This window comes from Pongo pygmaeus, chromosome 4, assembly GCF_028885625.2.
Source record: "Pongo pygmaeus isolate AG05252 chromosome 4, NHGRI_mPonPyg2-v2.0_pri, whole genome shotgun sequence".
In the NCBI taxonomy this organism is placed as follows: Eukaryota; Metazoa; Chordata; class Mammalia; order Primates; family Hominidae; genus Pongo; species Pongo pygmaeus.
Genome location: NC_072377.2, coordinates 154994663 through 155022251, shown reverse-complemented (window position 1 = coordinate 155022251; position 27589 = coordinate 154994663). Strand labels below are relative to the sequence as shown.

Sequence of the window (27589 nt, the reverse complement as noted above, 5' to 3'; positions counted from 1 at the left end):
TTTTATATATTAGACTTTTGGGTAAGATTTCTCTGGAAAACAAAGTTTTCTCAAGAATATTTGAAAACCACAGATCTAAAGCCAACTTAATTTATAAAGTTAACAGGCACTCATTCCAAATCCTGTAATGGAATCTGGCATTGAATTTTGGCTTGCCTGCTGTTTTGGGTTAACCTTGAGCCAACCCCCCATCCCTCTATGTGTATAGGGGTAACAGAGGGATGTGCAATGTGGGAGCTGCCAGCTTTGGAGTAGCTGGGGACCTCTCTGACCCCTGTGTGGAGACGCTGAGCTAGTGGTGCTGGGCGCCCTGGGGAAAGCAGACTCCCTGGCTCCGATTTGGGGAATGTGGGGATAGAGACCAGAGACACCGGTGGGTTGTGGCCCAGGTAACTAGAGGAGAAGGAGGTAGAGAGAGAAGCTGCCCTGGTCTGCTTGGCTCTTGGATGTGGCCCTGGTAGAGTCTGGGCAAAGGGTCAGGAGAGGCCTCCATCAGGCTGGTTCTTGGGAAGAAATGCTAATTAGCTCTTCTAGGGCAAGGCCAGGAGGCAGAAGCTGCCAGATGGCAAGGACAGCTCACAGCATGGTGGGGCTCTGCTGGCCACTGCAGGCTTTCCAGTGGGCACAGCTGAACAAAGCGTCACTGCTTCCTGTGACGCAGGACAGACTTCTCAGGGTGGCCTGGGTGAGGAAGAAGAGGAGCTCAAAGGCCACTCCTGGCCCAACCATCTCTTTGTAGCTCAGCCTCCTTCACTCCCTTGGATGGAGGAGAGAAGAAGTTCTGTTAGAAGATGACAATAACCTGGGGGCCTGGCCCAGGATTTGGGGAGCCTGGCCTGCCATGTCTTGCTCCCGGAAGGAGTGTGGGGAGAACGGCGGAGCTGGGGGTCCAGGTGCATTTTCAGTAAGACTGAAACTGGATTGCAAGTCAAGAAGCCATGGGTTCGAGTCTGGGCCCTACTGTTCTCCCCCTGGGTGACCCAGGCCAGTGATTCTGTTGCCTGTTCCAGGGGAGCACAGCAGTTCTTTGCAGGGGGCTGGTGAGAGGGTCACACCAGAAGGGCCTGGTGGAGCCACATCACAGGCTCCTTTAACTGTCTCACCTTCAGCCCAGTGGGGAGGCACACGTTCCTCCTACCGCTGGGCAGCTGGAGACAAACCCCATTTCATCTGGGGCTTAACTGAAGAGGCAGTGATTGGCTCCAGCACTGCAGGAATGGCAGAGATGTGACGCTATATTGTACTTTATGGGCCTTGAAGGGCTTTTCAAGGCTAATTTTGACCATACTGTTTCTATCATCCTTGCTAACCTTAGAACCATGCTTCCACATGTGGTTCTAAGAGATGCGGTTTCTACTTTTGGTGAAAGAGGGAGATTTCTACTTTCAGTGAAAGTCCCTTTAAATCAAACTAAAGTGCTGATCAATACGAGATTATTAGCATCATCGTTTGTGATTCAGGGAAGTTAAGTCTTTCTATCACCAAGAAGCAACATCTGCCTCCCGGCCACCCCAGGCCTGGACTTCTAGGAGGAGGGCCGACTGCTCACTCCCCTCAGCCCCACTCACTGCCCCTGTTGGTGTCCCATTGTGCATCGTGACCTCTCTCCCCATGTCCCATCCTGTCACTGTGCGTCCGAATCTGATGCAGTCTCTGCTCTGTGTTTCCTCCTCGTGTCCCGCCTGGAACCTCCTGGCCCCTGTGCGGCTCCTCAGGTTTCTGCTGACAGCTGAGCTGTGTGGGGCCTGGCCCCTTCCCCATTCTGTGCCTGGCCTGACTCCAGCCAGGGAGGGAGGACAACCAGGGGAGAGGGGAGGGGAGGGGAGGAAAGAGGGGAAGAAGGAAGAGAGAGAGGAGGAGGAGAGGAGAGGGAAGAGGAAGAGAAGAGAGGAAGAAAAGAGAGGGGAGGGGAGGGGAGGAAAGAGGGGAAGAAGGAAGAGAGAGAGGAGGAGGAGAGGAGAGGGAAGAGGAAAGGAGAAGAGAAGAGAGGAAGAAAAGAGAGGGGAGGGGAGGGGAGGAAAGAGGGGAAGAAGGAAGAGAGAGAGGAGGAGGAGAGGAGAGGGAAGAGGAAGAGAAGAGAGGAAGAAAAGAGAGGGGAGGGGAGGGGAGGAAAGAGGGGAAGAAGGAAGAGAGAGAGGAGGAGGAGAGGAGAGGGAAGAGGAAGAGAAGAGAGGAAGAAAAGAGAGGGGAGGGGAGTGGAGGAAAGAGGGGAAGAAGGAAGAGAGAGAGGAGGAGAGGAGAGGGAAGAGGAAAGGAGAAGAGAAGAGAGGAAGAAAAGAGGGGAGGGGAGGGGAGGAGAGGAGAGAAAAGAGGAAAAGAAGGAAGAGAGGAAGGAGGAGGAGTTGAGGAGAGAGAAGAGGAAGGGAGAGGAGAAGAGAGGAAGAAAAGAGGAAGGAGGAGGGGGAGGAGAGGAGAAGAGAGGAGAGGAAGAGGAGAAGAAGGAAGAGAGGAAGGAGGCAGAGGAGAGGAGAGGGAAGAGGAGGGGGAAGAAGAGTGGAAGAAAAGAGGAAGGAGGAGAGGAGAGGAAGGAAGAGAAGAAGGAGGAGAGGGGAGGGCCAGGGAATGGAGTAAAAGAGAGAGGAGGGGAGGGGAAGAAAAGAGAGGAAGAAAAGAGGAAGGAGGAGAGAGGGAAGGAGAGAGGGGAAGAGAGGAAGAAAAGAGGAAGGAGGAGAGGAAGGAGACGAGGGAGGAGAGGGGAAGGGAGTCGGGGAGATGAGGGGCTGACTGCAGGCTGCTGACTGTGGAAGCCACACCATCCAGCCCAGCTGGGGAAAATGCAGGGTCTGTGAGCGTTTATGCCCCTGTGAGCACACGGGCATTGGAAGTGCCCAGTGAGCCACCCTGTTCCCTTTGTGGAGGCCCCGGATGGAAGGCACAGGGCCTTGAGTTCAAAGGCCACTCCTGACCCAACCATCTCTTTGTAGCTCAGCCTCCTTCACTCCCTTGGATGGAGGAGGGAAGAAGTCCTATCGGAAGATGAGAATAACCTGGTGGCCTGGCCCAGGATTTTGGGGAGCTCACTGGATCTTGGAGTCAGAAACCCAGAATTAGACCTGAGACCCTCAAGGCATATCCAGTGCCTCCCATGGCAAAGGCCTGCCCTGTGGGCTCCTCAAGTCCCTTCTTTGCAGCAGGGAGAGGGGCCTCCTGGCCTCTCTGGTGTAAGGGCATCTAGAATAGGATGAGCCTTTGGAGAGGGTCTGACTGTGGGTGCCTGGAGACCTGGACAGAGGAAAGAGCCTGAATGCAGGGCCTGGGTTCTAGCCTCAGCTCTGCTAGTGGCTTGCCGCGAGGCCTTGGGCAGGCCACTGCACCTCTCTGGGCCTCAGTTTCTCATCTGTGCAATGCAAGGGTCAGTCTTCACCTACCACCTTCTGTGAATGGGAGTCTTTAAGACTCCTGCCTTGGAGAGCTAAGGGAAGGAGAAGGTAATTTACATTTGTTCCCCTCTCCTTGTCTTGGTACCGTAGCCAATACAGGGGATGCTACAAATCCCCAAAATGCTAGTGTAGGCTGAATGGCAGGACCAAAAGACTCAAGTTCTAGACTCAGCTCCACTTCTGGCTGAGCCTCAGTTTCTCCATCAGCATAAAGGGGTGGAATAGGCCAGCCGCCAGGAAGTTGTGAATGCAAGCTGGATTGCAAAGGCTACTTAGAGGACTGGCTCCCATGCTTGGCCCTGCTTTGGCATCACCTGCAGATATTGTTTAAAATGGAGATGCTCAGGCCGCACCCCAGACCTAGTTATCAAACTTCTCAGAGGGGACCTGATTCTGTTTATTGTAACAAGTTTCCCAAGTGACTGTGACAGTCAATTGGGAATGAAGTCCTCCTAGCCGAGATGCATGGGGAGCCTAGGAGAAGACATTGGGCCTCACCTCCAGGCCTGAGCACCCTTTGTCCTTCAAGAGCATTGGATTCTGGAGGCCTCCAGTGACTGGCATCCAGAGCCAGGATTGGCTTTTGCCATCAGAGTTAGGCAGGGTGGGTAGCCCTGGTCCCAGGGAGGCTTGGCCATGAGCTTGGCTGTTAGATCGCTAGACCCAGGCAGTGTGCATGAGGACTCAGAGCTTCAGGCCGAGGACTGGCCCCACCAGGTCAACTGTTGCTGGTGGCCTTGACTCCTTGACTCCTTGTCCCAATGCCAAGCCGACAAAGGACTACAGAGGATGACCCCGAGGCCCATCCTCCTCCCAAACCTCCCCTGTCGTTCCTCTGCTCCCTGCCGTTTTCACGCTGTGTCTTTTCCTGTCCCATCTCTTCTCCTTGTTTTTCCAGAAAAGAAAGTCCAGTTCCAGCGTTCAGTTAATGGTGAGTGTCTGCCGTCTCCTAACGCCGGTAAATGCTGGGCCTCGAACTCTTGCTCCTGCCTCCCTCCTGCAGGCTGCACTGGGAACCTGGGGCGGGGAGAGGGTGCTCAGGGCATGCTTGGTACGTGTGCCTTGTGTGACAATATGTGTGTTGTGTGTGTGTGTTGTTTGCGTGTTTTTGTTGACACCTCCAACTCCACGGCCCAGACCAGCAGGCTGACAGCAGACCTGAGATCCTCCTCGGGTATGAAGGTGGATCTGAACCCAGTCCTATGTCCAGACCTTGGCTTCTCGCTTCTCCCTGCCCCTCTGCTCTAGAATTCATCTCAGGCTTGGTTTGTGCCAATCGCGGCAAGGGTGGGGCTTGGTTTGGCCAAAGTAGTAGGTGCCACGGAGGCCCCTCTTGAGCTGGTGTAAGGCTACCAGGCCCGCCTGTGGCAGGGGAGCCACAAGCCCTGCCTCTGTCTAGGGTCCAGTGGTGGCATGGTGGCCCACCTCCCTCTTCTGGTTCCATCGCTGTCTCACTCAGTCATGTGGTTTTTCTCCCCTCTGAAGAACCCACTCTGTCTCACACCGGGCCTCCCTCTCTCTCTCTCTCTTCCTCCCCTGCCCGTGTATGTTCCTCCCCACTCTGCGGCCGCCATGGTATCTCTCTGCTCCTCCACACCCCTTCTTCACCCCCTTGAGCAGAAAGGACCCAGGACCCCCCTCAGCCCTTCCAGAAAGGCCAGGGTTCTCCTTGCAGCCATCCCTTTCCCCCACCTGGCCCCTGGCCACCTGCTCAGCTGGGCCCTCCCGGTCTTGAGGCTGGAGAATCTGACAGGGTTTTCAGGACAGCATCTGGAAGGCAGAGCCCGTGAGGCTCACAGAAACCAGCCGCGTCACCAGGCAGCCAGGGCCTGGCCATGCCTCGTCCCGCTCCCAGGCAGGCCTCACCACCTCCTGTATTCTCTTTGGCAGGAATCCTCAGAGAGCACCAACACCACCATCGAGGATGAAGACACCAAAGGTAGGGAGGGGCCTTCAGTGTCGGGACCCCTTAGACTTCTGGAACCAGCTCTGGGCAGACCCCTTTTTCCTGACAGCTCCCACGTGCCAACCTCGTTTCTTGCTTGTCTACAGAGAGCTTCGCTCTGGTGCCTTATAAACTGGGCACATTGGGAGGCATCATTCCCATGGGGGGTACTAGAACTACTGCTGGTGCGTAGATAGGTTTTCTTATTTTATTTATTTTTATTTTATTTTTTTGAGATGGTGTCTTGCTCTGTCACCCAGGCTGGAGTGCAGTGGCACCATCTCGGCTCACTGCAACCTCTGCCTCCCTGGTTCAAGCGATCCTCCTGCCTCAGCCTCCCAAGTAGCTGGGATGACAGACACCTGCCACCACACCCAGCTAATTTTTTGTATTTTTAGTAGAGACGGGGTTTCACCATGGGGTTTCACCAGGCCGGTCTCAAACTGCTGACCCCAGGTGATCCTCCCGCCTTGGCCTCCCAAAGTGCTGGGATTACAGGCATGAGCCACTGCACCTGGCCAGTTTTCTTATGTTAGAGGATATATATTATAAGTGTATTAGAGAAAAATTTAACATATTCAAGTCATAAGTGTTTGGTAATGGTATACATGTTCCTTTTGAAATAAGTGTTTTTGAGTTTTTTTAAACAAGTAAATTGATTTTAAAAACAGTAATAACTGTAAAGGAAGGGAGAGCAAAAATCCAGAAAGCTCCAGTGGCTGGAGTATGGGAAACACTGCATAAGACCCACCAAAGATGCCGGCGCCACTGGAGCTAGTGGCCAGCAGTCCTCAAAAGCTCTCAGGTGGGGGAAGCAAAGCATCAGGTAACTGATTGGATTGTGAGTAAGGGTAAAACAAAAATAGTAATAAGGGCCGCCATTTATGGAATGCTTGCTGTGTGCTAGCCCCGGTCTCAGCACCTTATCTGGACTGACTTCCTGGAGTGTCACTATAGCCCATGAAGTAGGTGCTGCTGTGAACCTCATTCTGTAGCTGAGGAAACAGAGGACAGAGAGGCCGAGTACGTTGGCCTGTACTCTGTCGTCCCGTGGCTCACAAGGATGTGGCTAGGGTTTGAACTCAGGCAGTCGGATTCTAGAGCTTGGCTGGTAACCGCCACTCTGAAGGCCTTGGTGGTGGAAAGTGCCCTTGGAGCTTGGAGGAAGGGGCAGGGATTGCTGACTTCTGCCCTGGGGACACCAAATCCTCCAAGAGTTAGCAGCCAGCCCTCCTCCTTCCCCCAGACAGGGAGCTCAGTGGTTCACACACTCAGGTGTGTAGCAGAGATGCCTGTGGTGGTGGTAGTAGGGAGGTCTCTGAAATATAAAAAAAGGCCGTTGACCTGGAGGGAACTCAGCAGTACCAGTTTAGATATTTTGCCTGGAGGGAACTCAGCAGTACCAGTTTAGATATTTTGCCTTAGAATACAGAGATGGGAAAAAGAGCATTGTATTACGTAGGAAACATTTTTGTAAAATTGTGATTCAGGCTTTAAGGCAGTTTTGACACACCACATACCAAGGTTGCCTCCTGACGCTGCCAGGATGCCTGGAAGATGAGCCCCGCCCCGTGTGTGTCCCTTCCTGGTCATTCCCACCCTGGGCGGTGGTGGGTACTCTGTCACCACAACCTGGCCCTAGAGCAAATCCATCTTCTGTGACGGCACCAGGGACAACTTATAAAAATACATTATCTTGAACTACTCAGGAAGCTGAGGCAGGAGGATCGCTTGAGGCCAGGAGTTTAAGGCTGCAGTGACCTATGATGGTGTCTGTGAATAGCCACTATGCTCCAGCCTGGGCAACATAGCAAGACCCTGTCTCTTAAAAAAAATGAATGAATGAATGAATGAATGAGAAAATACACTATCTTGACGAATTCCCTGGTACGGTCAAGTCAGCATTCTAGTTTCACAAAAGTCCAGTGTTCTAACCACATTCCCAGCCCTGCGCCTGTGAATTATGACCCCAGGGGTATGTGGCAGGCCAAGAAATGGTGCTTCTAAGCTGTTCCCCTTATTTGAGGCTAGCTGCCCAATGATAAGAGTTGGGCCCTGGGATGTTGAGGAGACTGGACAGATAGAGCCACATAATCCTGGCCTCAGAACAGGCAGGGACCGTGGAGGTAATCTGGCTCTGCCTTCTCCACTGGAGTCCATTTGCTGAATGACCTCAGACAACTTGCTCAACCTCTCTGAGCTTCAATTTCCTTCACAGTAAAGAGGTAATGAAAATGGTACCAACCTCAGAGGATTGCTGTGCAGATGAAATGAGAAGATGCATATGAAGTGCACATATAGTGTTTGGCCCAGAGAAACTATTTAATAAATCTCAATTTCTTTTTTCAAACTGGAGTTCGTGGTTGAATGATAGGAAGCCAGGTGACATTTTCTTGGAGCACCAATTTTACTCAAAGATTATTTTAAGACAAATTTATATGTTAAATAGAGAAATATTTGGAATACAATACAAAATTTGTATGCACTATTAATGTAAATTAGGAGCCATCAAAGACGTTTTTCTCTTGGGGTAATGGCTTTGGGCTGTATCCCTGAGGTCTCACATTTGCAGTCATTATCCTCTGCTTTAGAGCGATCAGGATGGGGCAGTTTGCAAAGTCTTGAATTTTGGCTCACTTTCCAGATTTCCCTCCTTTCCAGAGGGAAATCTGAGGCCTAGGGAGGAGAAAGGGCACATATGGCTTATTAATGGTAGGACTGGGACCCTGTTTCCTGCCTCAGTTTCCCCACATGTAAAAAACCCCAGAAGCCAAGTCTGATGGAAGAAACGGTCAGCCAGGAGCTTCTCCCCGTGTTTGGCAAGAAAGAGGAGTCCTTGTGCCTCCCCCAGCCTCTCCCAGCCTCAGAGAAAATTTCCAGGGAACCGTTTTCTGGTGTTAATTTGTTAAGTCTTCTTGCTAAGTGAGAATAACAGCTGGTGGGGTGGACTCTGACCTGACATTAAAGTTAATTAGAAATGTCATCCTCCAGGGAACATAGTCCCCTGAGGAGAGAAAGAGACATTAATATTTCAAAGCCCCTCTGGCTCACTGCACAGCCCTCTTGCCCTCCGAGCTGCCTGGGGCTCTGCTTCCTTCCCACTCCCCCATCCCTCCTGACTCGCTCCATGAAAAATTAATTTCCTCTCCAACTAAAGAGCTACCTCTGCCTCGGGCAGAGACATTCTGGGAAATATCAGTCAGGAATGCTGATCCTGTCTCAGTCTTAGCATGCTGTATGATCTTGAGAGAGTGTCTTAACCTCTCTGGGGTCTGGGCTTTCCCATCTGTAGGGGAGAATTCCCGGATTGTCTGGGTGAACAGCTGGCAGATGAGAAAGGCCAGTGGTTGCTACTAAGCAGCTGCTGAATGAACACAGCAGTGGGGCTGCTGAGGGCATGGTAGAGGCCCAGAATCAGAGTGGACTTTCCAGATGTAAGAAGCACCAGGCCCCCAGATCTTCTGTCCCACAGACAAAGCTAGGGAGATTCCTGCCCACTAGGCTTTATCGTTGGTAACTTGGTGTCCCGAGTAGCTGGAGACACAGCCAAGTCAGGCACTGTCTCAGGCTACATTAATAGAAGTATAATATCCAGAATTGGGGAGGGGATAGAGAGTGCTACCCCAGACCTGATATTCTGCATTATTCAGGCCACACCTGATATTGTGTGTGCGTACTCAGAGAGGTATCTAGACAGCTCCAGGACTCTCAAGGATTAAATGGCCAGCTTGAGTCAGAACCACAACCTGGAGGCCTTCGGCTCTGAGAAGAGAAGACTAGGCATAGAGGCTGGGGAAGCAGGTGTCACTTCAGGGCCCCAGAAGGCAGAAAGAAGACAAGAACTGTATCTAGGGGGTTTTGGAAGGACAGATTTCAACTTGAAAGGAGAAGGAAGTGAAAATAGCCAGAGCCGTCCAACAGTGCAGCCAGCTTCCGGGCAGGCCACAAGCCCCGGGTTCCAACCAAAGCCACACTCCCTCATACCAGGCTGCTGGGAAATATCCCTGCCCTGACTAGAGACTCCAGGATGTCCTCAGGAGGAAGTTCCAATTCAGAGATTCCCAAATGATAATAACCACACTCTCATTTCCCAAGAGCCAGGCACTGTGCTAACTTCTTTACGTAATGCAGCATCCTTTACATAAGTGCTTTGATCTAAAGGACTCGGAGCAGCAACTGGCTCTCTGTGAGGACCATGTACATGTTAGCTATTTCTATTGACATATTCTTAACTCAATCCTTAGAACAGCTCTACAAGGTAAGTACTATTAGTATCTTCATTATACATATAGGGAAACTGAGGCACTGGAAGTTCCCTTGCCCAAGGGAACAGCTCTTAAGTAAGTGGCAGAGCCAGAATCCAAAGCCAGGGACTCTGGCTCCAGAAACCATGCCCTCAGCCACTGTGCTAGACTCTCTGAGATGGCAGGGAGAAGCAGACCTCAGGAAACAGGCATCGAGCACAGGCTCCTGGAACGGTGAGCCAGAAGGGTCTTAAAGTCCATGCAGAGAAGGCAAGGAGAGTGACTCAGGTCTCACATCAGGAGCACGTGGGTTTGCTCTGGTTGTCACCCCTGATTCTATGTGGGAGTGGCAAGAAAGAGGTAGCTCTGGACCGGGCGCAGTGGCTCACGCCTATAATCCCAGCACTTTGAGGCCAAGGCGGGCAGATCACCTGAGATCAGGAGCTCGTGACCAGCCTGGCCAACACGGTGAAACCTCATCTCCACTACAAATACAAAAATTAGCTGGGCGTGGTGGTGCATGCCTGTAATCCCAGCTACTCAGGAGGCTGAGGCAGGAGAATCGCTTGAACCCACGAGGGGGAGGTTGCAGTGAGCTGTGATCACACTACTGCACTCCTGCCTGGGCAATGCAGAGAGACCCCATCTCAAAAACAAACAAACAAATGAACAAAAACACAAACAAACAAAAGAGGTGACTGGCTGGGCTAGGCTTCTTCCCATACTCAATCTCCAGCTTCTGGGAAGGAGGGCACAGGTGATCAGGAAGCCAGGTTCTGGGTGTCCTAGGGACAGTGGCTACCAGGCACCTTGGGCAAGTCCAAGGGGCAGGACGAAGATAGCACTCCAGACTGTGGTTTGGTCCCATTCACTCATTCATTCACTCAACATGTATGTATTGAGTGCTGCCTCTGCCCCAGCCCCAGGAAAGTCCCCAGAGAGAGAGGTGCAGCAACACCTGTGTGACCCGGTGGCACTCATGGTCTAAAAATGGACTCATTCCCAGCCCAGGTGATTCTGACTGGAGCCAGGAGAGAGAAGGGAATTAGCTGTTCACAGTGGTGGCTGACATTGAATGATCACTGCTACATCTACCATGTGCCAAGGGCAGTGCTGGGTGTGGTGTGGGGGAATGTGACGGGCTTTAGAGCTGCAAACTCCGATTAGGGTCCCAGCTCCACTGGAGCTAATTATTTAGCTTCTTTCACCTTCAGTTTGCTCATCTGTGACGTGGAAGTAGAGTTGTGCTGTGAGGCTTTGGAACTTCGTAGACTAAGCACATAGCACAAGGCCTGGTACACTTATTCATTCATTCAGTGATAAAGGCCTATGGAGCCAAGGCTGTTCCAGGCTCCAGGATGCAGTGAGCAAGGGATGTCACAGCCCAGCCCCCATGAGCTCATCTATCAGTTGGGGCGTAGATAAAGCATTCGGGCAAAACAATTGCGTGAGGTTAGTGTTAGGACAGGCAGTGAGCTGGGGCCTCAGGGGCCTATGGAAAAGGCCCTGGGCGAGGAGCCAGGCTCTCCACTTGGTATGTGCCATGTCCTTGGGCAAATCACAACCCCCTCACTGGGCCTCAGTTTCCCTAAAGTTTGATAAGGAGACTCTGGCCTCCAAGGGTTCTTCTAGACTGGATGTTCTATGATTCTGTGTCCTCTGGGCCTGAGGTGAGCTCCTGTGTGGGGTGGCGTGGTGTGGGCAACTGGTGAGGACAGGGCTGGTCAGGGCCTCTGCTAGGCTTGGGCTCCCTCCCAGGCTTCCAGACTGAGAAATGCTGAGGCGAGACCTGAGCTTGCAATCCTGGCAATGTGTTCATCTATTCGCCTGAGACAGCTACAGTGGGCCAACGAACTGGCCAGGTTTAAAGCCAAGCTTAAGCCTGTGGAAGGAGGGAAAGGGGCCTGCCTCTGGGAGATGGAGCAAGGCTTCTGTTAGGCTCTGCCAGGAGCCGGGACACCTGGCTTCAAATTCCTCCATCACTGAGGCTCAGTCACCTCATATGTGAAGTGGGAGGAAGCTGACCTTGCCTACCTCCCAGGGTGTTAGTGAAGAGCAGAGAGGCAACCCCTGGCAGGGGCCTAGGGAGGCAGGACATGGTCGCACTTATGAGGTGCACCCACTATGTGCCAGGCTTTGGCCAATGCTTCGTGTACATCACATCACCCCACCCTCATAACAACTCTCGGAGAACGCTATCATCTCCATTTCACAGACCTTCAAACCACCTTGTGGCCCGCAGTTGCACAGCTTGAGGACCTGGACAGTCATTTAAATGAACATCTGTCTAAGCTGAAGCCTGGATTCTGCCCACTATGTATTTGGCTCTGAATGAATGAGAGGTGGTGGTGTCCTCATTTTACAGATGGGAAAACTGAGGCTCAGAACATCACAAATCTAATAGGACGGCCATCTAACTCCACCAGAAAGACCAGCTGTTTGTGGTGTTTCAGTGGCAGACAGGGGAGGGCCAGGTCTCAGCAAATGGGATTCATTATGCCTAGAAAGTTCTGGATAGCTCAGTGCCTAATTCCTATCGGCACCCAAATAGAGCAAGAAGCTCATCTAGGCTCAAGGGATGCGTATACCCTAAGATTTTTCTTAGTGGTCCTGGTTTTGGCCATAAGAAAGCCCTTGGATCATGGCTATCAGTGACAGTGTCACAGTTGATCCTGTTTTGATTTACATGGCAAAGCAAAGGTGGTAGGAATAAGTATTTGGGAGCCAAGACCTGGATTTACATCAGGCGTAGAGTCAGAATATCCACCATGTGTTAGAGGCAAAGACCGCCAACAGAGACACTGGCTCTGGCCTTTGTAGTTGAGGAAATTTCACACCTTTTTTTTTTTTTTTTGCCTTTCTGGGCCTCAGTTTCTTCTGTGGAATGGGGGTGATGATGCCTAGCCACCAGCAGCAATGCGAGGATAAATGAGATCATCTGCATGAGGTCTTCAGGTCCCAGCACAGAGTCTGGCACATGATAAGGACTCAAGAAATGGTAGTTGGTGCTTCATTACCATCACTATTATTATTATTATTATTATTTCTGTGTCCCCTTCTGCCTTACAGTGCGGAAACAGGAAATTATAAAAGTGACAGAGCAGCTGATTGAAGCCATAAGCAATGGAGATTTTGAGTCCTACACGTGAGTCAGCTGGGCTCATTCTGCATGTCCTGCCTGGATTGTTGTTCAGGGGGTACTGATGGCTAACTTTGGGGGTCCTTGTCTCTGATCCTCATCCACTCACTTTGCATGTGCTGTGAATCGGGCTGAACTCATATTTCTATTTTGCATCTGGACTTGATGCTTCTATTGAGCTTTCTGTTCGCGACACTGCTCTATATGTCAGTCCTCCTCCTCCTCCTATACTTCCTCCTCCTCACATCTTGTTCCCTGGGAGGAACTCCAACAAAACTCCCTTGCTTCCCCAAGGAAAGAGGGGGTGGACAGCATCACAGCATGGGCCTCCTCAGGAGATGAGCTGGGAAGGTGGGAATGGAGGCATGTTCCCTTCATTCCTGCCCAATAGGCCTGGGTGCTCACCCTAGACTCCCTTGGACTTCTGACCTCAGATGGGCAGGAGCAGGCAGGATCCACAGGGCACATCCCTTCAGTGAGCAGGCATGAGCAGAAGTAATTCTAAGCAGAATCTGAACTCCTCTGAGATATAAGGCAGCTTGCACAAAAATAACATAAAATGAGACATCCCATACACACCTGGACTTGCCTTTGGAGGGGCAGCTGTGTGTGCAGGGGCTGAGCCAGAGCACCCTGTGCTGCTCACTCACACCTTTCCTGGCCTGGCCCAGAAACAAACTTTACTTGGGCCCTCAGCTGGCCCCTGGGAGAGCAAATATTTTGGGCTCAGTCCTCAATATTTTGGCCAGTGCTGACAAGGTCTGGGCCTGGAGACCAGACATAAGCTTTTTGGAGGACAAAGACTGCCAACCAAGGCAGAGTTATTTTTGGGTTATTGTTGGGTTAAAGTGAGTTGGGCATAACCTGCCTGGGGTTTGCTCCTTGGGCAGCCTGTTCCTGATTTCCAATGTGCCCAGAGCTGAAGTTTGCCTCTCAAAGGCTTGGCAGACCAGGTGCATTCTTTTTTTTTTTCCTTTTTTTTTTTGAGATGGAGTCTTACTCTGTCACCCAGACTATAGTGCAGTGGCGCGATCTCGGCTCACTGAAACCTCCGTCTCCTGGGTTCAAGCGATTCTCCTGCCTCAGCCTCCTGAGTAGCTGGGATTACAGGTTCATGCCACCACGCCAGCTAATTTTTGTATTTTTAGTAGAGACAGGGTTTCACCATGTTGGTCAGGCTGGTCTTGAACTCCTGACCTCATGATCCACCCACCTCAGTCTCCCAAAGTGCTGGGATTACAGGCGTGAGCCACTGAGCCCGCCCGGCCTGCCAGGTGCATTCTAACTGTGGGAGAGTTTTCAGCAGCAGCAGGTGGCAAAGCCCCCTAGAAGGCCACTGGCTCTCTCTGGAAGAACAAGGGGCTTAGAAGATGCATGTGTGGAACTGAGGGTGATGTGTACATATGTGTATGCATGCACTTGTACACATGTGTGCACATTTGAGACTGTGCACAAGGAGGGTGCGCAGGTGCGTGTGCATGTATATACCTGAGTGTTGCATAAAAGCATGGAAATAGGCTGTTAAGCTGGTCTTGCAGCCAGTTCTAGAAAGAATGGACCTGGAATGTATCATGCCAGTGGCTCTGGAAGGACATAGCCAGGGAGTGAAGGAAAGAGAGGTGGCCCCTGTGGTCCCCAAGCTCCTCAGTGGCACTTCTGGGGGTCCTGGGGAACCCCTCCCACCTATGTGATGTCATCTCCTCTGACATCTGCAGCCTGCTCTAGGTTCTGACCCATTGTCATGACCTCTGGGGTCCAGGATGCCCTGTGTAACCTTGAACATGTTCCTTCATCTCTCTGAGCCTCAGTTTCCCCATATGTACAATGGAGTTGGGGCAGATGGCCTCCAAGTCCCTTCACTCTAGGAGGCAGGAACACCCAGGTGCCTCCAGGGTTAGGGCTTCTTCAGTGGGGGTGCTCAGTCTCCCACATGTCCAGACCCCCACTCTTGGGGGATTCTGGAGCTGGAAGGGTCCTGGGCATCCCGTTTGGTCTGAGCACAGTCCCCCAGCCCCTGGCTTAAGCCATATGGAGAATTTGGGGTCATGAGTAGAGAAGCAAGTTGTCTGGGGTCACCCAAACAGACAGACAGAGCAGGGACAGTGCACCCTGCGAATGCTTTCTCCAGCTCAGACGGTGCTGGGCCTGACATCTTCTCCTGGGTGTCTCCAATTCTACCCTGGGTTGGGAGCTTTGCTTGTCCTGGGACATTTCCTGCCCCTGGCTTCATTGCTATTGTCACAGGTGTCCATGTTATACCACAAAAGATCCCACAGACCTGGAGATGGGAAAGACAGCTTGTTCCCTTCCCCTGCCTGGCTGTCAGGATCTCCCAGAAGACTAAGACCTGGAAGGGAACAACAGCTGAAAATACACAGCCTCCATCATGCCCTGTGCTTCTCCTCCCAGATATTACCTCATCTAATGCTGTTTTTCTCATCTTACAGAAGAGGAAACTGAGGCTCACAGCCAAGGCTGCTGTTAACAATAGGCACCTTTGTTCAAATTAGCAAAACTCACCCCTTCCAGGTATATACCTGGCTTGATGAGCAGAAGTCACTTTTATGTGAAGGAAAAGGCAGTGTCCCCCATCCCGACCCCACAGGAAGGCAAATTAGAAAAAGACCCCTCTGGATCCACCGCCCTGAACCAGGGAGTACAATTTGGAGAGTAGAGAGCAAGCTGAAATGCCTCCCCACCAGCACCTTTAGTGCACTGCACAGCCCTGCACACCATTCATGGTGCTCTTGCTTAAAGGGGTTAAGCCACTTGCTTGGGGTCTCATGGCCGTTGGCAGAGCCAGGGCCTGAACCCAGGCTTCCCGGATCTAGATGGCACGAACCAGTCAGTGATATCCCATACTTTATAGCTTGCAAGCCCCTTCCCATCTACTAACTTCAATGATACTATGAGGTAGGTGCAATCATTCCTATTTCACAGGCTCACCCTCCAAGGGTCCAATGAGAAGCCGCCCCAGTCCCTCTTCCCTCTGGCTTCTTTCCCCCAGGAAGATGTGCGACCCTGGCATGACAGCCTTCGAACCTGAGGCCCTGGGGAACCTGGTTGAGGGCCTGGACTTCCATCGATTCTATTTTGAAAACCGTGAGCAATTCCTTCTCTCTGTGGTGCCTGTTGTCTGCTCTCGTTCCATGTCCTGCTGGATGGCACAGCAGGGTGACGGGCAGGGCCCCAGGGGTGGCTCAGGAGCCAGCGAAGAGGAAGCTCCCGTGTGGACTGGGGTTGGTACCTTCTTGGTTCCCTCTCCTAACCCTGGCCCATCGACTACCAGCTGCCCCTCCTGTGGTTGAAGATGGGGCAGGCGAGGTCCCAGAGACCAGGGACACACAGGACAAGCCCTCCCAGGCCTCTCCTGCCCATGACCCTGGGAGGAGCCTGGGGAGGGCCTTGATTCCCATATTATAGATAAGGGAGGCTTCCCACTGGCACACACACCCGAGTTACAGTCATCTTGATGCCTGGGGCCATCCCAGCTGCCCAGCTGGTCACAAGCTGGCTGGTGAGTTGTTATGCAAGTGCCCTCTGTGGGTGGGCAGTTTGGGAAAGAGGAGGACAGAGCTCACGCTGCTGTACCCCTGCCTGTTTGTCTGGGTCTCTGTCCTGCATGTCTGTCCTTCCCGGGCCTCTCCTTTGCAGGAGAGACCTTGGCAGCTTTGCACCCAGGAGCTTCAGGGGGTTGAGGCTGGGCCTGACCCAGGGTGCTTTCTGCCTGTGTCTGTGTCTCCCTATGCCGGGGGTCAGATAGGGATGAACCAAAACGCACACAGGTTAGAATCATGCAGCTTAGGACAGGGAGGAAGGACCTAAGAAGTGGTATATCCAGGGTCCCCCCAAATCAAGGGTGTGTACCACTGAGGCTACACAGTGATTTCAGGTGTATGTGGGCACCACTTAAAACAGCATGAGTTTACACAGTGAGAGAGCTCTTTCCTTCTTAATTCTCTTTCAGTACTCTGGCTCCATCAGGGGGAAAGGCTCTGCTGGGTGCTAGCCGGTTTTCAACACCTCTCTGCCACTTTGTAATTTCCCTCTTTATCAAAGAGAAAGCAAATCTCAGGCTCAGATCTCTTTCAGGCAGGAACATGGTGCAAGGATTATGTAACTTTCTTTCATTTTCACAGGCCTTATTATTAGAACTTTATTCATGATACTGATGGTTCATTAATGATTATGTCAATAAGTTTTCTTTTAAAATAAATCTATAGCCGGGCGCGGTGGCTCATGCATGTAATCCCAGCACTTTGGGAGGCTGAGGCGGGCAGATCACTTGAGGTCAGGAGTTTGAGACCAGCCTGGCCAATGTGGTGAAACCCCATCTCTACTAAAAATACAAAAATTAGCTGGCCATGGTGGTGGGTGCCTGTAATCCCAGCTGCTTGGGAGGCTGAGGCTGCAATGAGCCAAGATCGCACCACTGCAATCCAGCCTGGGCGACAGAACAAGATTCAATCTCCACAAAAAAACACAAAAAACAGAAAACCTATAGAAATTAGTAAAGTGAATCAATTCAGGAAAATCCCTTTTTTTTTTGGACTGAGTCTCACTCTTGCCCAGGCTGGAGTGCAGTGGCACGATCTTGGCTCACTGCAACCTCCGCCTCCCGGGTTCAAGCAATTCTCCTGCCTCAGCCTCCTGAGTAGCTGGGATTACAGGCATGTGCCACCACACCCGGCTAATTTTTATATTTTTAGTAGAGATGGGTCCAGACCTCAGGTGATCTGCCTGCCTCGGCCTCCCAAAGTGCTGGGATTACAGGTGTGAGCCACCAAGCCCACCCCAGGAAATACTTTAATGAAATACGTACAGTGGCACTTGTGAATGGCAAAAATAACAAAGAAGGTACTTCAGTGACTGAAGTAGGATCTAGTCCAGCTCTTCATCATGCAGAGGGGAAACTGAGACTCAGAGAGAAGTGACTTGTCTAAAGGAACCCAGGAAACTGGTGGCAGAACCTAGACCTGACTCACCCCAGTGCCCTTTCCCTTCCCTGTAGCACCTGCTGTATCTGCACATTAGCAAACCCCACTGGGACTGACACTCCTACCTTGGCTTGCACCCTCTCTGACTGAACTTTATAGAGTACAAAGGCCAAGGACACCCTCCAAAAAGCTGTGAAGAAGAAAACAATATCTTCCTTTATAAATCAAATGAATTCTCCAAGGCTAACAAGGAAGATTGAATTCTCGGCCGGGTGTGGTGGCTCACGCCTGTAATCCCAGCACTTTGGGAGGTTGAGGTGGGAGGATCACATGAGGTCAGGAGTTCAAGACCATTCTGGCCAACATGGTGAAACCCCATCTCTACTAAAAATACAAAAATTAGCCAGGTATGGTGGTGCACACCTATAATCTCAGCTACTTGGGAGGCTGAGGTACGAGAATCACTTGAACCTGGGAGGCACAAGTTTCAGTAAGCTGAGATCATGCCACTGCACTCCAGCCTGGGCAACAGAGCAAGACTCCATCTAAAATAATAATAATAAAAATAACTGAATTCTCATGCAAGGAGAGGTAGCTGGACCCCATACGTCCCTATCACCCTGGAGCTCCCTCACTGATCACGGTAGCCACCATCCTACAGTCTGTCCTCTGGGGGCACTGGTCCCCCAGTGTGAACTTACAATCCCCACAAAGCAGGGACCAGGCTAAGGCCCAACTGTAAAGGCTCAGGGATGGCAAAATTGAGATAATCACAGAGAGGAAGCCATGCAGCCCTCGGCCTGCCTCTATGCAGCGGGCCCCATCTTAGTGCTGGCCCCCAGACTCCAGGCTTAAACATCTGCTCACCTCCAGGGCAGAACCCACAAGGGCAGACCCAGAGTAACTGGTCACTCCCGGCCAAGTTCCACTCTCCAGCGCCCTATTTTTTCCTGTTGAGGACTTGGTTCTCTCCCACCATATGCACAAGGGTAGATATTGGAAGCCGCCTATCTTTTCAAAAGACACCACGTCAGGTGGCGTTTCTTTACAAATGCCTCCTAGGACTCCAGCCCTTGCTGACTGCAGCAAGGCCCAGTGCCCCCAGCAATGCTAAGCTCTGTTTGTCCCTTCTGGGATTGTTATAGATTGTTCTAACCCAGTCTCACTTGGAAACTGACTTTTTTTTTTTTTTAATTTTATCTGTCCATTATCTCTCTCTGTCTCTCTCTCTCACTTTCTCTCTCTCTGTCTCTCTCTCTCTCTCTCTCCCTACCTACCAGGTTATGAGACTGGCTATTTTTTGTATTTTTTGTAGAGACAGGGTTTCACCTTTTTGCCCAGGCTGGTCTCAAACTCCTGGGCTCACGCAATCCACCTGCCTCAGTCTCCTAAACTGTTGGAATTACAGGAGTGAGCCACTGCTTCCGGCCGAAACTGGCTTCTTTTAGATTCCACTACATTTTTTTCAGGAATTAGCCCAGCTTGGGACGAGTCAGATTGCTTCTCTGGACCTGAGTTTGCATATCTGTGGAATGGATATGTTGGTCTTGTATGCCTCCAGCCCTGAATGCTGTCAGGGACGCTTATGGAGCCCTCCTCAGACTCTATAGTTGGGCTGCTGGGTGACCTCTGACCTCTGAAATCACTCCCAAGTCTATGACGCTGAAACCCTACATTCTGTATGTCTGAGAGCCTAAATTCGAAGTCTGTTATCCTATGGTGCCTAAGACTTGGTAATTTTAAGTCCTTATTCAAAGCCTGGGTGTAGCGTGCTTCTGATATTAGGGGATGGGTGTTATTGGATATTTTCTGCAATCCTGAAAAAAAAAGACATTTTACATTTTTCAGGAAATAAGTGGCTCACAAACCTGGCTTGGCACCAGGATCAAGCAGTAGGGAAGGAGAAGGGAGATTTTTAATATTAGAGATTCTTGAACTGGGCTCTGTAAGGGTGGGGCTGGGGAAGCTGTGTTTTAAGTCAGTGCCTCACATGATTCAGACCTATATTCGGGCTACACAAAGGGAAGGGCTCCTCTCAAGCCCGAGATACAGATCTCCACTGTCTAACCCCTCCCTGGGTCATTGTCTTTCTATGCTTTCATTTTCTATCTTGAGGAAAACATCGAGTTTCTAGAATTAATATAATAATAGTCCTGGTGATGCCTCATGTTTCATCTGGTGGAAGCTGGTGTCAGGAACTTTGTCAGCCCTATCATGATTCCAAGAACTATGCATTTCTCCCTAACTCTGGAAAGCGCCATGACCTCACCCCATGACCACCAATACTATCCTTATCATTTCAAGGTTCTAAGATTCTACAATTCTCACATTCCTCCACGTTTCCACAACTCATATTCCTCCACGTTTCCATAATTCTGTATATCTTCAGTAGAAGTGGCTAACAGGTCCACGGGCCGTGTCTGAACTGTAGATATGTTTCGCTTGGCTTGCATGTGTTTTAAATTTGAATTAGATGCCAATACTAAAAAATGAAGAGTTTTCATATAAAAATTCAGATTTCCAGATTCTCTTGAAAAACCAGGCACGTCAACACTGGTCTCACTCACATGGCAACCACCAGGGAAGCTGTGTGCAGGATGCCCTCTTTAGGTGGGACAAGACATTCTATTCGCCAGAGTCCCCATCACTCCCTATCGCCTCCCTGACCCAGAGGCAAAGAGTCAGTTGTCATTTAGCATCTTATACCCAGCTCAGCCCCCGCTGTTTATGTGCCTGCCTGGTACCTGGGAAGATCCGGATTTCACACTGTGCTCACAGCTCTTCTGGTTCTATGATCCTCTAGGCTTATTCCATGTGGCTAACAGTCATGATTCAAACATTCCATTTTCCCATGTTTGATGAATTCTGCATGTCTGAACTCCACTGTATCTAAACTAGGATGTGATGTCCCCATCATCTAGAAGTTCTACCTTGATCCCAGGTAGCTGGGTTCTGCCACAGAGGCCCCTTCCCTACAAATGAGGCAGGCAGGGTGCCTCCATTGAGAGGGCTGCTGGGAGTGGAGAAAGTGAAGAAAGTGAGACAGGAGGCCCCCGGTTGCATCTCCTCTGCCCCTCCCATCCCCGCCTCCAGTGTGGTCCCGGAACAGCAAGCCCGTGCACACCACCATCCTGAATCCCCACATCCACCTGATGGGCGACGAGTCAGCCTGCATCGCCTACATCCGCATCACGCAGTACCTGGACGCTGGCGGCATCCCACGCACCGCCCAGTCGGAGGAGACCCGCGTCTGGCACCGCCGGGACGGCAAATGGCAGATCGTCCACTTCCACAGATCTGGGGCGCCCTCCGTCCTGCCCCAGTAAGAATCCCTCCTTCCTGCCTCCCAGGGTAATGTAAAGGATGGGAGTGTTGCCCTGGAGGGGTTTACGTCGGGGAAGCTGCTCCCTTCAGCTCTGAAAGGCAGCAGAGTGGGATGGGAAGACCCCAAGAAGGAGGGCCACGCCTGCAGGTCTGGGGGAAGAGCTGGGCAGGAGCCACCGGGGACCGCTTGGACTCCATCTAAAGCGGCAGGGTGGGTGGGTTGCCCAAGCAGGAAGCACCATGCCCTGAGAAGCACCCCGTGGGTGTGTCTTACAGCTGAGGGACCAGGCCGGGGTCGCTGCGTTGCTGTGCCGCAGAGATCCACTCTGTCCGTGGAATGGAGCTGCTGGTTCTCCCAGGTGGATTTTGCTGGAATTCTCCCATCTCATCACCCCACCACCGTCACTTCTGTACCTGCATCAAGAAAACCTGCTTGTTCACAAAAGTCAACGCAACTTCAGAGCGAACGGCCACATGTCCCCACCTCTCACCCCCACCCTCTCCCCTGCCAGGCTGGGGCTTCCTCAGGCATGGGTGTCCACGGCCCTGGCCCCCTCTCCCCAGCCTCAGCTGCTGTCCGCCTTGCCTGTCTTGGGCTGTAGGCTAGAATGCCCGGGCTGTGTGCCCACCAGGGGCTGGGGAGAAGGAGGGGTGGCATGGTGAGGAAGGCAGCATCCGTCCATCCCTCTCCCAGACCTCTCCTCTTCCAGTGTCCCCGGGGAAGGGCAGATGACACTCCCTTCCCCCTAAGCCAACCGCACTGAAGGAGTGGGGAGAAGAGCATACGCCACGAGCCTCCTGCCTCAAAGTGCTCCCCTAAGTCTTCTTCCTCCTGTGCTGACCTCAGGGTGGTCTGACCCTTCCCTCGGTGTGGGGGATGTGGCCCTCTCAGGTGCCCCTACTTGCTTTCTGCTTCCTTCTGGTGAAGTCCACCTCCAACATTAACCTGCCCACCCTGCCCCAGCGTCATCCCTGGAGAATTCCAGCTTCGTCACATCTCAGAGAGGGAATCTAATTGTTTTTGGGGGGCAAAAGAAAGCAACGTTTAGGTATCACTTCTACTTGGACCGCATGCCTTTTTATAGCCAAATTTCTGTGTATTTCGTAAATGGATTTCGCGTTAATGGATATTTATGTAATAACTAGACTTCTCAGATTATTGTGAGAAGGGTCAGGTTGGAAGGGGTGTAGGAAGAGGGGTGAGGGGTAGTTTTTTTCTGTTCTAGTTTTTTTTTTTTTTGTCATCTCTGAGGTGGACCTTGTCACCTGTGGTTATTGGGGCCAAGGCGGACTCAGCTCCGGAGAGAGGGGCCTCTCTGCCATTTCGGTCCCAAGGTGAGCTGACACAGGCATTCCTTTTGGGACTGTGGAAGCATCAGATGCCAGCACTGACTCAGGAACAGCAAGTCAGAGCAGAGAGGAGGAGGGAGGCTGTCAGGATGGAAATATCTGGACTTTTCTTTGCTTCCCTCGCAAACTGGGGTCTTCTCTACTGAACTTCCCAGGATTTCATCTCACCATATCTGTGTGCCACCCCCAGCACCCCCCACCCACCTCAGGGGGGCCCGTGAGCGTGTGTCTTCATTGCCTCTCTCCCCTTGGCGTCTGATGACCACAGCAAAGCACTGGGAATTTCTACTCTTCATGCCTCATCCTGCAGCCTCGGGTTCGCATTCTCTCTTTCTTTTCCTCTTTCCTTCTTTCCCTGGGATTGACTCTGAGTGGAATACCTTGGCACATCCACTAGGATCTACTGTCTGCACTGTTTTCTTTGCATGACTTTATACGCAGTAAGTATGTTGAAAACAAACAAAAAGAAGAAAACACTCAACAAAACCAATCTACATGTTTTGGACTAAAAAAAAAATAGAGGTTGTATTCTCAGTGTCCGACTCGGAATTATGTTGCTGCCTCTCTGTGCTTTTGGCCTCTGTGTGGCCGTGTTTTGCCAGCATGAGATACTGTCCCCTCTGGAGGATTTTAGGGGAGGAAGAGCCATGTCCCCAGGGATTGAAGGAGGCTCCGGTACCTTCGACCCTCCTGGGTGTTGGTTGGAGCAGAACTGGTGAGGATGTTTGATCCGAGATTTTCTGAGCTCTCCCCGATCACCAGCTGTCTGCTGGGTTCTTTTCTCAAGTCCTGCTGCCCAGGCCCAGGTGAGACAGGCAGCGCCAGGTCTGCAGGCCAGGAGAGATGCTGCCCAGGCCTCCTGGTTTCCAAGCTGGTCCATCACTGGCCTCTGACCTTGGCAGAGACCTTGCTGCCCAGGCCCAGGGGCAGGCTCTTGGCCTGCCCCAGGCCCAGAGGGCTTCCCAGTAAGGCCCAGTGATCCCATTGTCCCAGAGGCAAAAACCACCTGTCCCCCTTGTGAGCTGCCAGTTCCCTACAGCCATCCCCAGTCAAGGGTGAGGGTGTGGCCTTCACCAGGGGCTGCTGTAATTACCGAGCAAGGTCTGAGCTTTTCTTCAGCCTCAGTTTCCTCATTGGTTAAAAGGGTTCTTTGTTCCCATCCAGCCGATGAAGGAGCAAACGTCTGGCTATGTGAAGCCTAATTTACCTGCAGGAAGTGGCAGGGATAGTCACTGGCTGGACTCTTGTTTACTTCTAGACCTGGTCAGGCTCCATCCCCTCCCCCATCTGCCCCTGATTCCCCTCTTCGGTGCCTGTCAACTGCTTTTCAGCAGTGGACTGCAGGGGAGAGAGCAGTGATTTGGGGTGAGTAGGCTTCAATTCCCAGCTCTGACCAGACTTGCTGTGTGACCTTGGGCAAGTTCCTTTCCCTCTCTGGAACTTGGTTTCCCTGCCAGAGGAAACTGAGCTGGAGGAGCCTGAGGTCCTGCCTTTCATTGGCTGACACACCTCCTGTCCACTGTGTCACTCTCCGAGTGCCAGAGAAGTGGAGGCAGATTGCTACCCCAGGCTGAGATGGCCCCCACTGTGAAGGCCACGCCTGTGGGTGGGCAGCCACCTGGTGCCACCACAGGGCACCAGGGATGATCCTGATGTGGCAGGCAGGGGAGACTCGCAGAAAAATCTGCCCAGAGCCTACCCTCACCAGACAAACTCTGTGCTCCTCCAAAACATCCTTTAGATGCAATAATAATAATAATAATTAATAAATAAATAAAAATCCAAACCCAAGTCCAAACCTTGGCTCCAGCATGCAAACACGTTTACAGGAAAGTGTTCTCCTGGGTTTGTGCCCACCATGGTGCGAATCCTGACCCAAGGCCTCCTGTCTCCCTTCAAAGGGAGACCCTTTTGGGGGATGAGTTTGCCAGACTCCCCGTGCTGGTTTCTTTGTTACTATTTGTTTGGGGTTTTGTTTTAGTTCTTTTTTCTTTTCTTTTCTTTTTTAAAAATATGTGGCTGTGAACTTGAATGAACACTGCTCAAACTTTCTGCTATTGGGGGGGTGGGATGGGAAGAAGGGGCGTTTGTTTTATTCTTGGTGTTTTCAGTGCAATAAATAGCTACAAACTTCTGTGCACTCTGTGTGTCCCTGTCTTGGTCAAGCCCCTGAGCTGGGAGGTTTTTGTTAGTTTCCAGTTCTAGATCTGCCCCATGGCAAAATAAAAGTCCTGGTCTTCATTCTGATTGGACCAACTGTGGTCACATGCTCAAGGCTGAACCAGTCACTGTGGGATTATGCCTGGACCACATGCCCCACCTGTAGAGCCAGGGATGGGGTCAGTTTTCTCCCAGGCACATGGGGTACCCTCAACAAGAGCAAAGGGGTGGCTATGGGTTGCCTGAGCAGCCAAGAGCTAAAATCTCTCTTGGGCCCTGGGGCAAGGTTCTTCTCCTCTGGGCCTCAGTTTCCCTGTACAATGTGGAGGTTATTCCGCAAGTCCCCCACCCAGTCTCTTCCCTCAGCCCAGCCTCACAGACGAGTGCCCAGGACTCATCATGCCAGAGAGTGCTTTAAAGAATGGGGAAGGGGAGGAAGGGTCTCTTTACCCATAAATGTATGTCTGGACCTAGTGCCTGGGACACTTTGGTCCTTGGAGCCCGAGCTGCTGGCTTCTGGCAGGGCAGAGCCAAAGTGGTGATGCAGAGGCTTTGGCTACCTTCAGGCCACGGTAGAGTGGCCAACCTTCCCGGCTACCTATGTGAGATTTTCAATGCTCAAACCAGGACAGCATCAGGCCAACCAGACAAGCTGGTCACCCATCCATTGCCCAGAGGCCTGGATGCCACAGGGCCAAGGAAAGGTGCCCATCGGAGCCCACAGTTCCCTCTAGACCATACTCCGGGTGCCTGGCACTCCAGAATCCCTGCACCAGCTGCTTTCCAGGTCTATCCTCACTGCTGGTGTGTGGAATGGCCAGGGGCAGTGTCTGTAGGGAGTGTGCCCCTTGCACACAGGGGAGGACCTTCACAGTAAGGGCACAGGCCAAGGCTGAGAAATGCAAGAGAGGCTTGGGGGCTTCCATTTACCACCTTTGCGGATGATGTTTTAAATTTGAATTAGATGCCAATAATAAAAAATGAAGAGTTTTTTATTATTGCGGACATCACCGGTGTCCGCAAGGGTTAGTGGCAGGCGTCCTCCCAGCCCTGCCTTCACTTGCCCCAGTGGCTCCTGCCTGGGCCCTGCAGAAAGCCTTGAGGGCTTGGGTGGCCATTGTGTCCCTTCACCAGCAGGTGGCAGCACAGGAGCAGGTTTCAGGCGGTCCTGGGACCCAGCACGTCTACCATGCCCTGTGAGATACCCTTTAACTCTCAAAAAGTACCGACTCCACTTAAAACACTATTATTACCTCACAGGAGAATGATGCTCTACAGTTCACAAAGTGCTTTCACAACACCTCTTGTCCTAGTTACAATAGTCCTATTTTGAAGATGAAAATAATGAGACTCAAAGGCAAAGAGACTTCTTGCAAGACTCTGACCGGTGCTCACCCCAGCCTTCTAACTCAGAGCACAGTGCTCTGTTCCCTCCAGGGGCCTCCCCTGCCCTGGTCTGTGCTGCCCTGTCCCTGGTCTCTGGACAGCCAGCGAGGAGTGACTGGGATTCTTAGGATCTCCTCCCCTTTCGACACTCTGTCCCCTTCCAGCTACTGCCTTCTCTCTCGGTTGTCTACACCCACAGTCTCCATACTCCAAAGGGCACTGCAGAGGGCCGTTTCCCCTGCATTTTCCCACCGAGTGCACTGCGACACCTTCTCACCCTTCAGGACGTGGCTTCAGCATCTTCTCTGGGAAGTTCCCCCGCCCTCCCATCCTCCCCCATACCCTGGGCTAAGTCCCTCCGTGGGCTTCCACAATCTGCTCCACCTTCCTCACCACAGATCTCTGGTTTGAAGTCACCTAAGCAAGTTTCTGCAGAACTGTGTGCTCCTTGAAGGCAGGACAGCATCTTGTCCGTGCTCCGGATGCACGCAGCAGATACCGTCATTCTTGCATAGAGAAGACCCCTGGCAGATGTGCCCCTGGAATGAAGGAGGAGTGGAGGCTGTGTGGGCATGAGTATTCCACTCACCCAGAAATAACAACGGTCAACAGTGGGAACTGACTGAGTGCCAGGCACGCCCCACCTCTTTTATAGGTGCTCTCTCAATCCTTAGCATACCCCTCCACTGAGGGCACTACTATTCTCTTTATTCCATTAATAAGAAGACTGTGTGCCCAGAGGGAAGGAACCAGCCCAAGATGGCCCAGGGCACGAGGGAGGGAAGTGAGATTGAGGATCTCAGCCGCTGTGAACACCTGCTTCCCACACCTGCTTCCCTGGGGCATGCCGTGGCTGGGCTGGGCTCCAAGGAGGGCTCAGTGATGAGCTAGACCTGTCTCATGACTCCTGTCCCCCAGGAATCTCTGATGCCATTCCAGACAGCGAGAGACATGCAGAGAGCAAGAACTCAAGGAAGGCTGGGATGGGGGCTGGATCTGGAGGTGCAAAGTGTGCAGGAGCCCAGAGGAAGGAGAAGGAGAGATGGTGACTGGGCTGGATAAAGCTTCGTGGGGTACTTGATGGGATGGAGGCAGGGAGAGTGTGGAGGCCAGAGCAAAGGCTGGGAGCCCAGAACTGTGGCGGCAGGGTGAGCAGAACAGGCTTGGGAGGAGGCCGTGGGGGCCAGAGGTGTCTAAGGGCTGAGTGAGCCTCGAATCTGCCATGATGTGGTGCCTTCTCCGGGCATGGGTAGGCCCCAGCAGTGGAAATGGCCTTCCCCAGGCCTGGGTCATGCTAAATCTTTCAGGAAACATCCCCTGGCAGGTGCCGGGGGGTGTGCATAGGGCAAGGTGGGGCAGGTCCAGTCCTGTGGAAATGCCCTCTCCTTGTCCTTCCTCCTGGGAACAGCCCTGCCCTCCCTTCTCCACCCAGGGCTACCAACGTCTCAGAGGCCACTTCCCTCAGGACACCCTGGCCCAGCCATTCCTTCCCAGACCCAGGGCCTCAAATGGAGGTGGAGGGAGCTGGAGGAGGATGATTCCTTCCTTCCAGGAGAAAAGGCAGGAGTGTCAGCATCCTCTCCCAAAGTGACCTTGGAGGAGTCACATCCCCTCCCTGGGCCTCAGTTTCCTCATATTACAACGACACTGAACCTGTGGGCCCCATATGTGAGAACTGAGCTGGCTGCTGCAGATTCACCAGGGAGTTTGCTAAACATACAGAT

At 52.1% G+C, this 27589-nt stretch overlaps 1 protein-coding gene across 2 annotated transcripts in view; it reads left to right on the top strand.

The window, feature by feature from the left end:
• The window catches only part of CAMK2A (calcium/calmodulin dependent protein kinase II alpha), a 71273-nt gene extending 46814 nt beyond the window's left edge, over positions 1-24459 (top strand). The window contains exons 14-19 of one of the 2 annotated variants that reach the window (XM_054488261.2): positions 4279-4311; positions 5271-5319; positions 12639-12714; positions 15716-15810; positions 20739-20967; positions 21246-24459. In XM_054488261.2, coding sequence (XP_054344236.1) covers positions 4279-4311; positions 5271-5319; positions 12639-12714; positions 15716-15810; positions 20739-20967; positions 21246-21249 — 486 coding nt within the window. In that variant the 3' untranslated portion in view covers positions 21250-24459. The remainder of the gene's footprint in view (positions 1-4278; positions 4312-5270; positions 5320-12638; positions 12715-15715; positions 15811-20738; positions 20968-21245) is intronic. The other variant, XM_054488262.2, reaches the window with a different exon arrangement.
• Positions 24460-27589: the final 3130 nt, after the last annotated feature.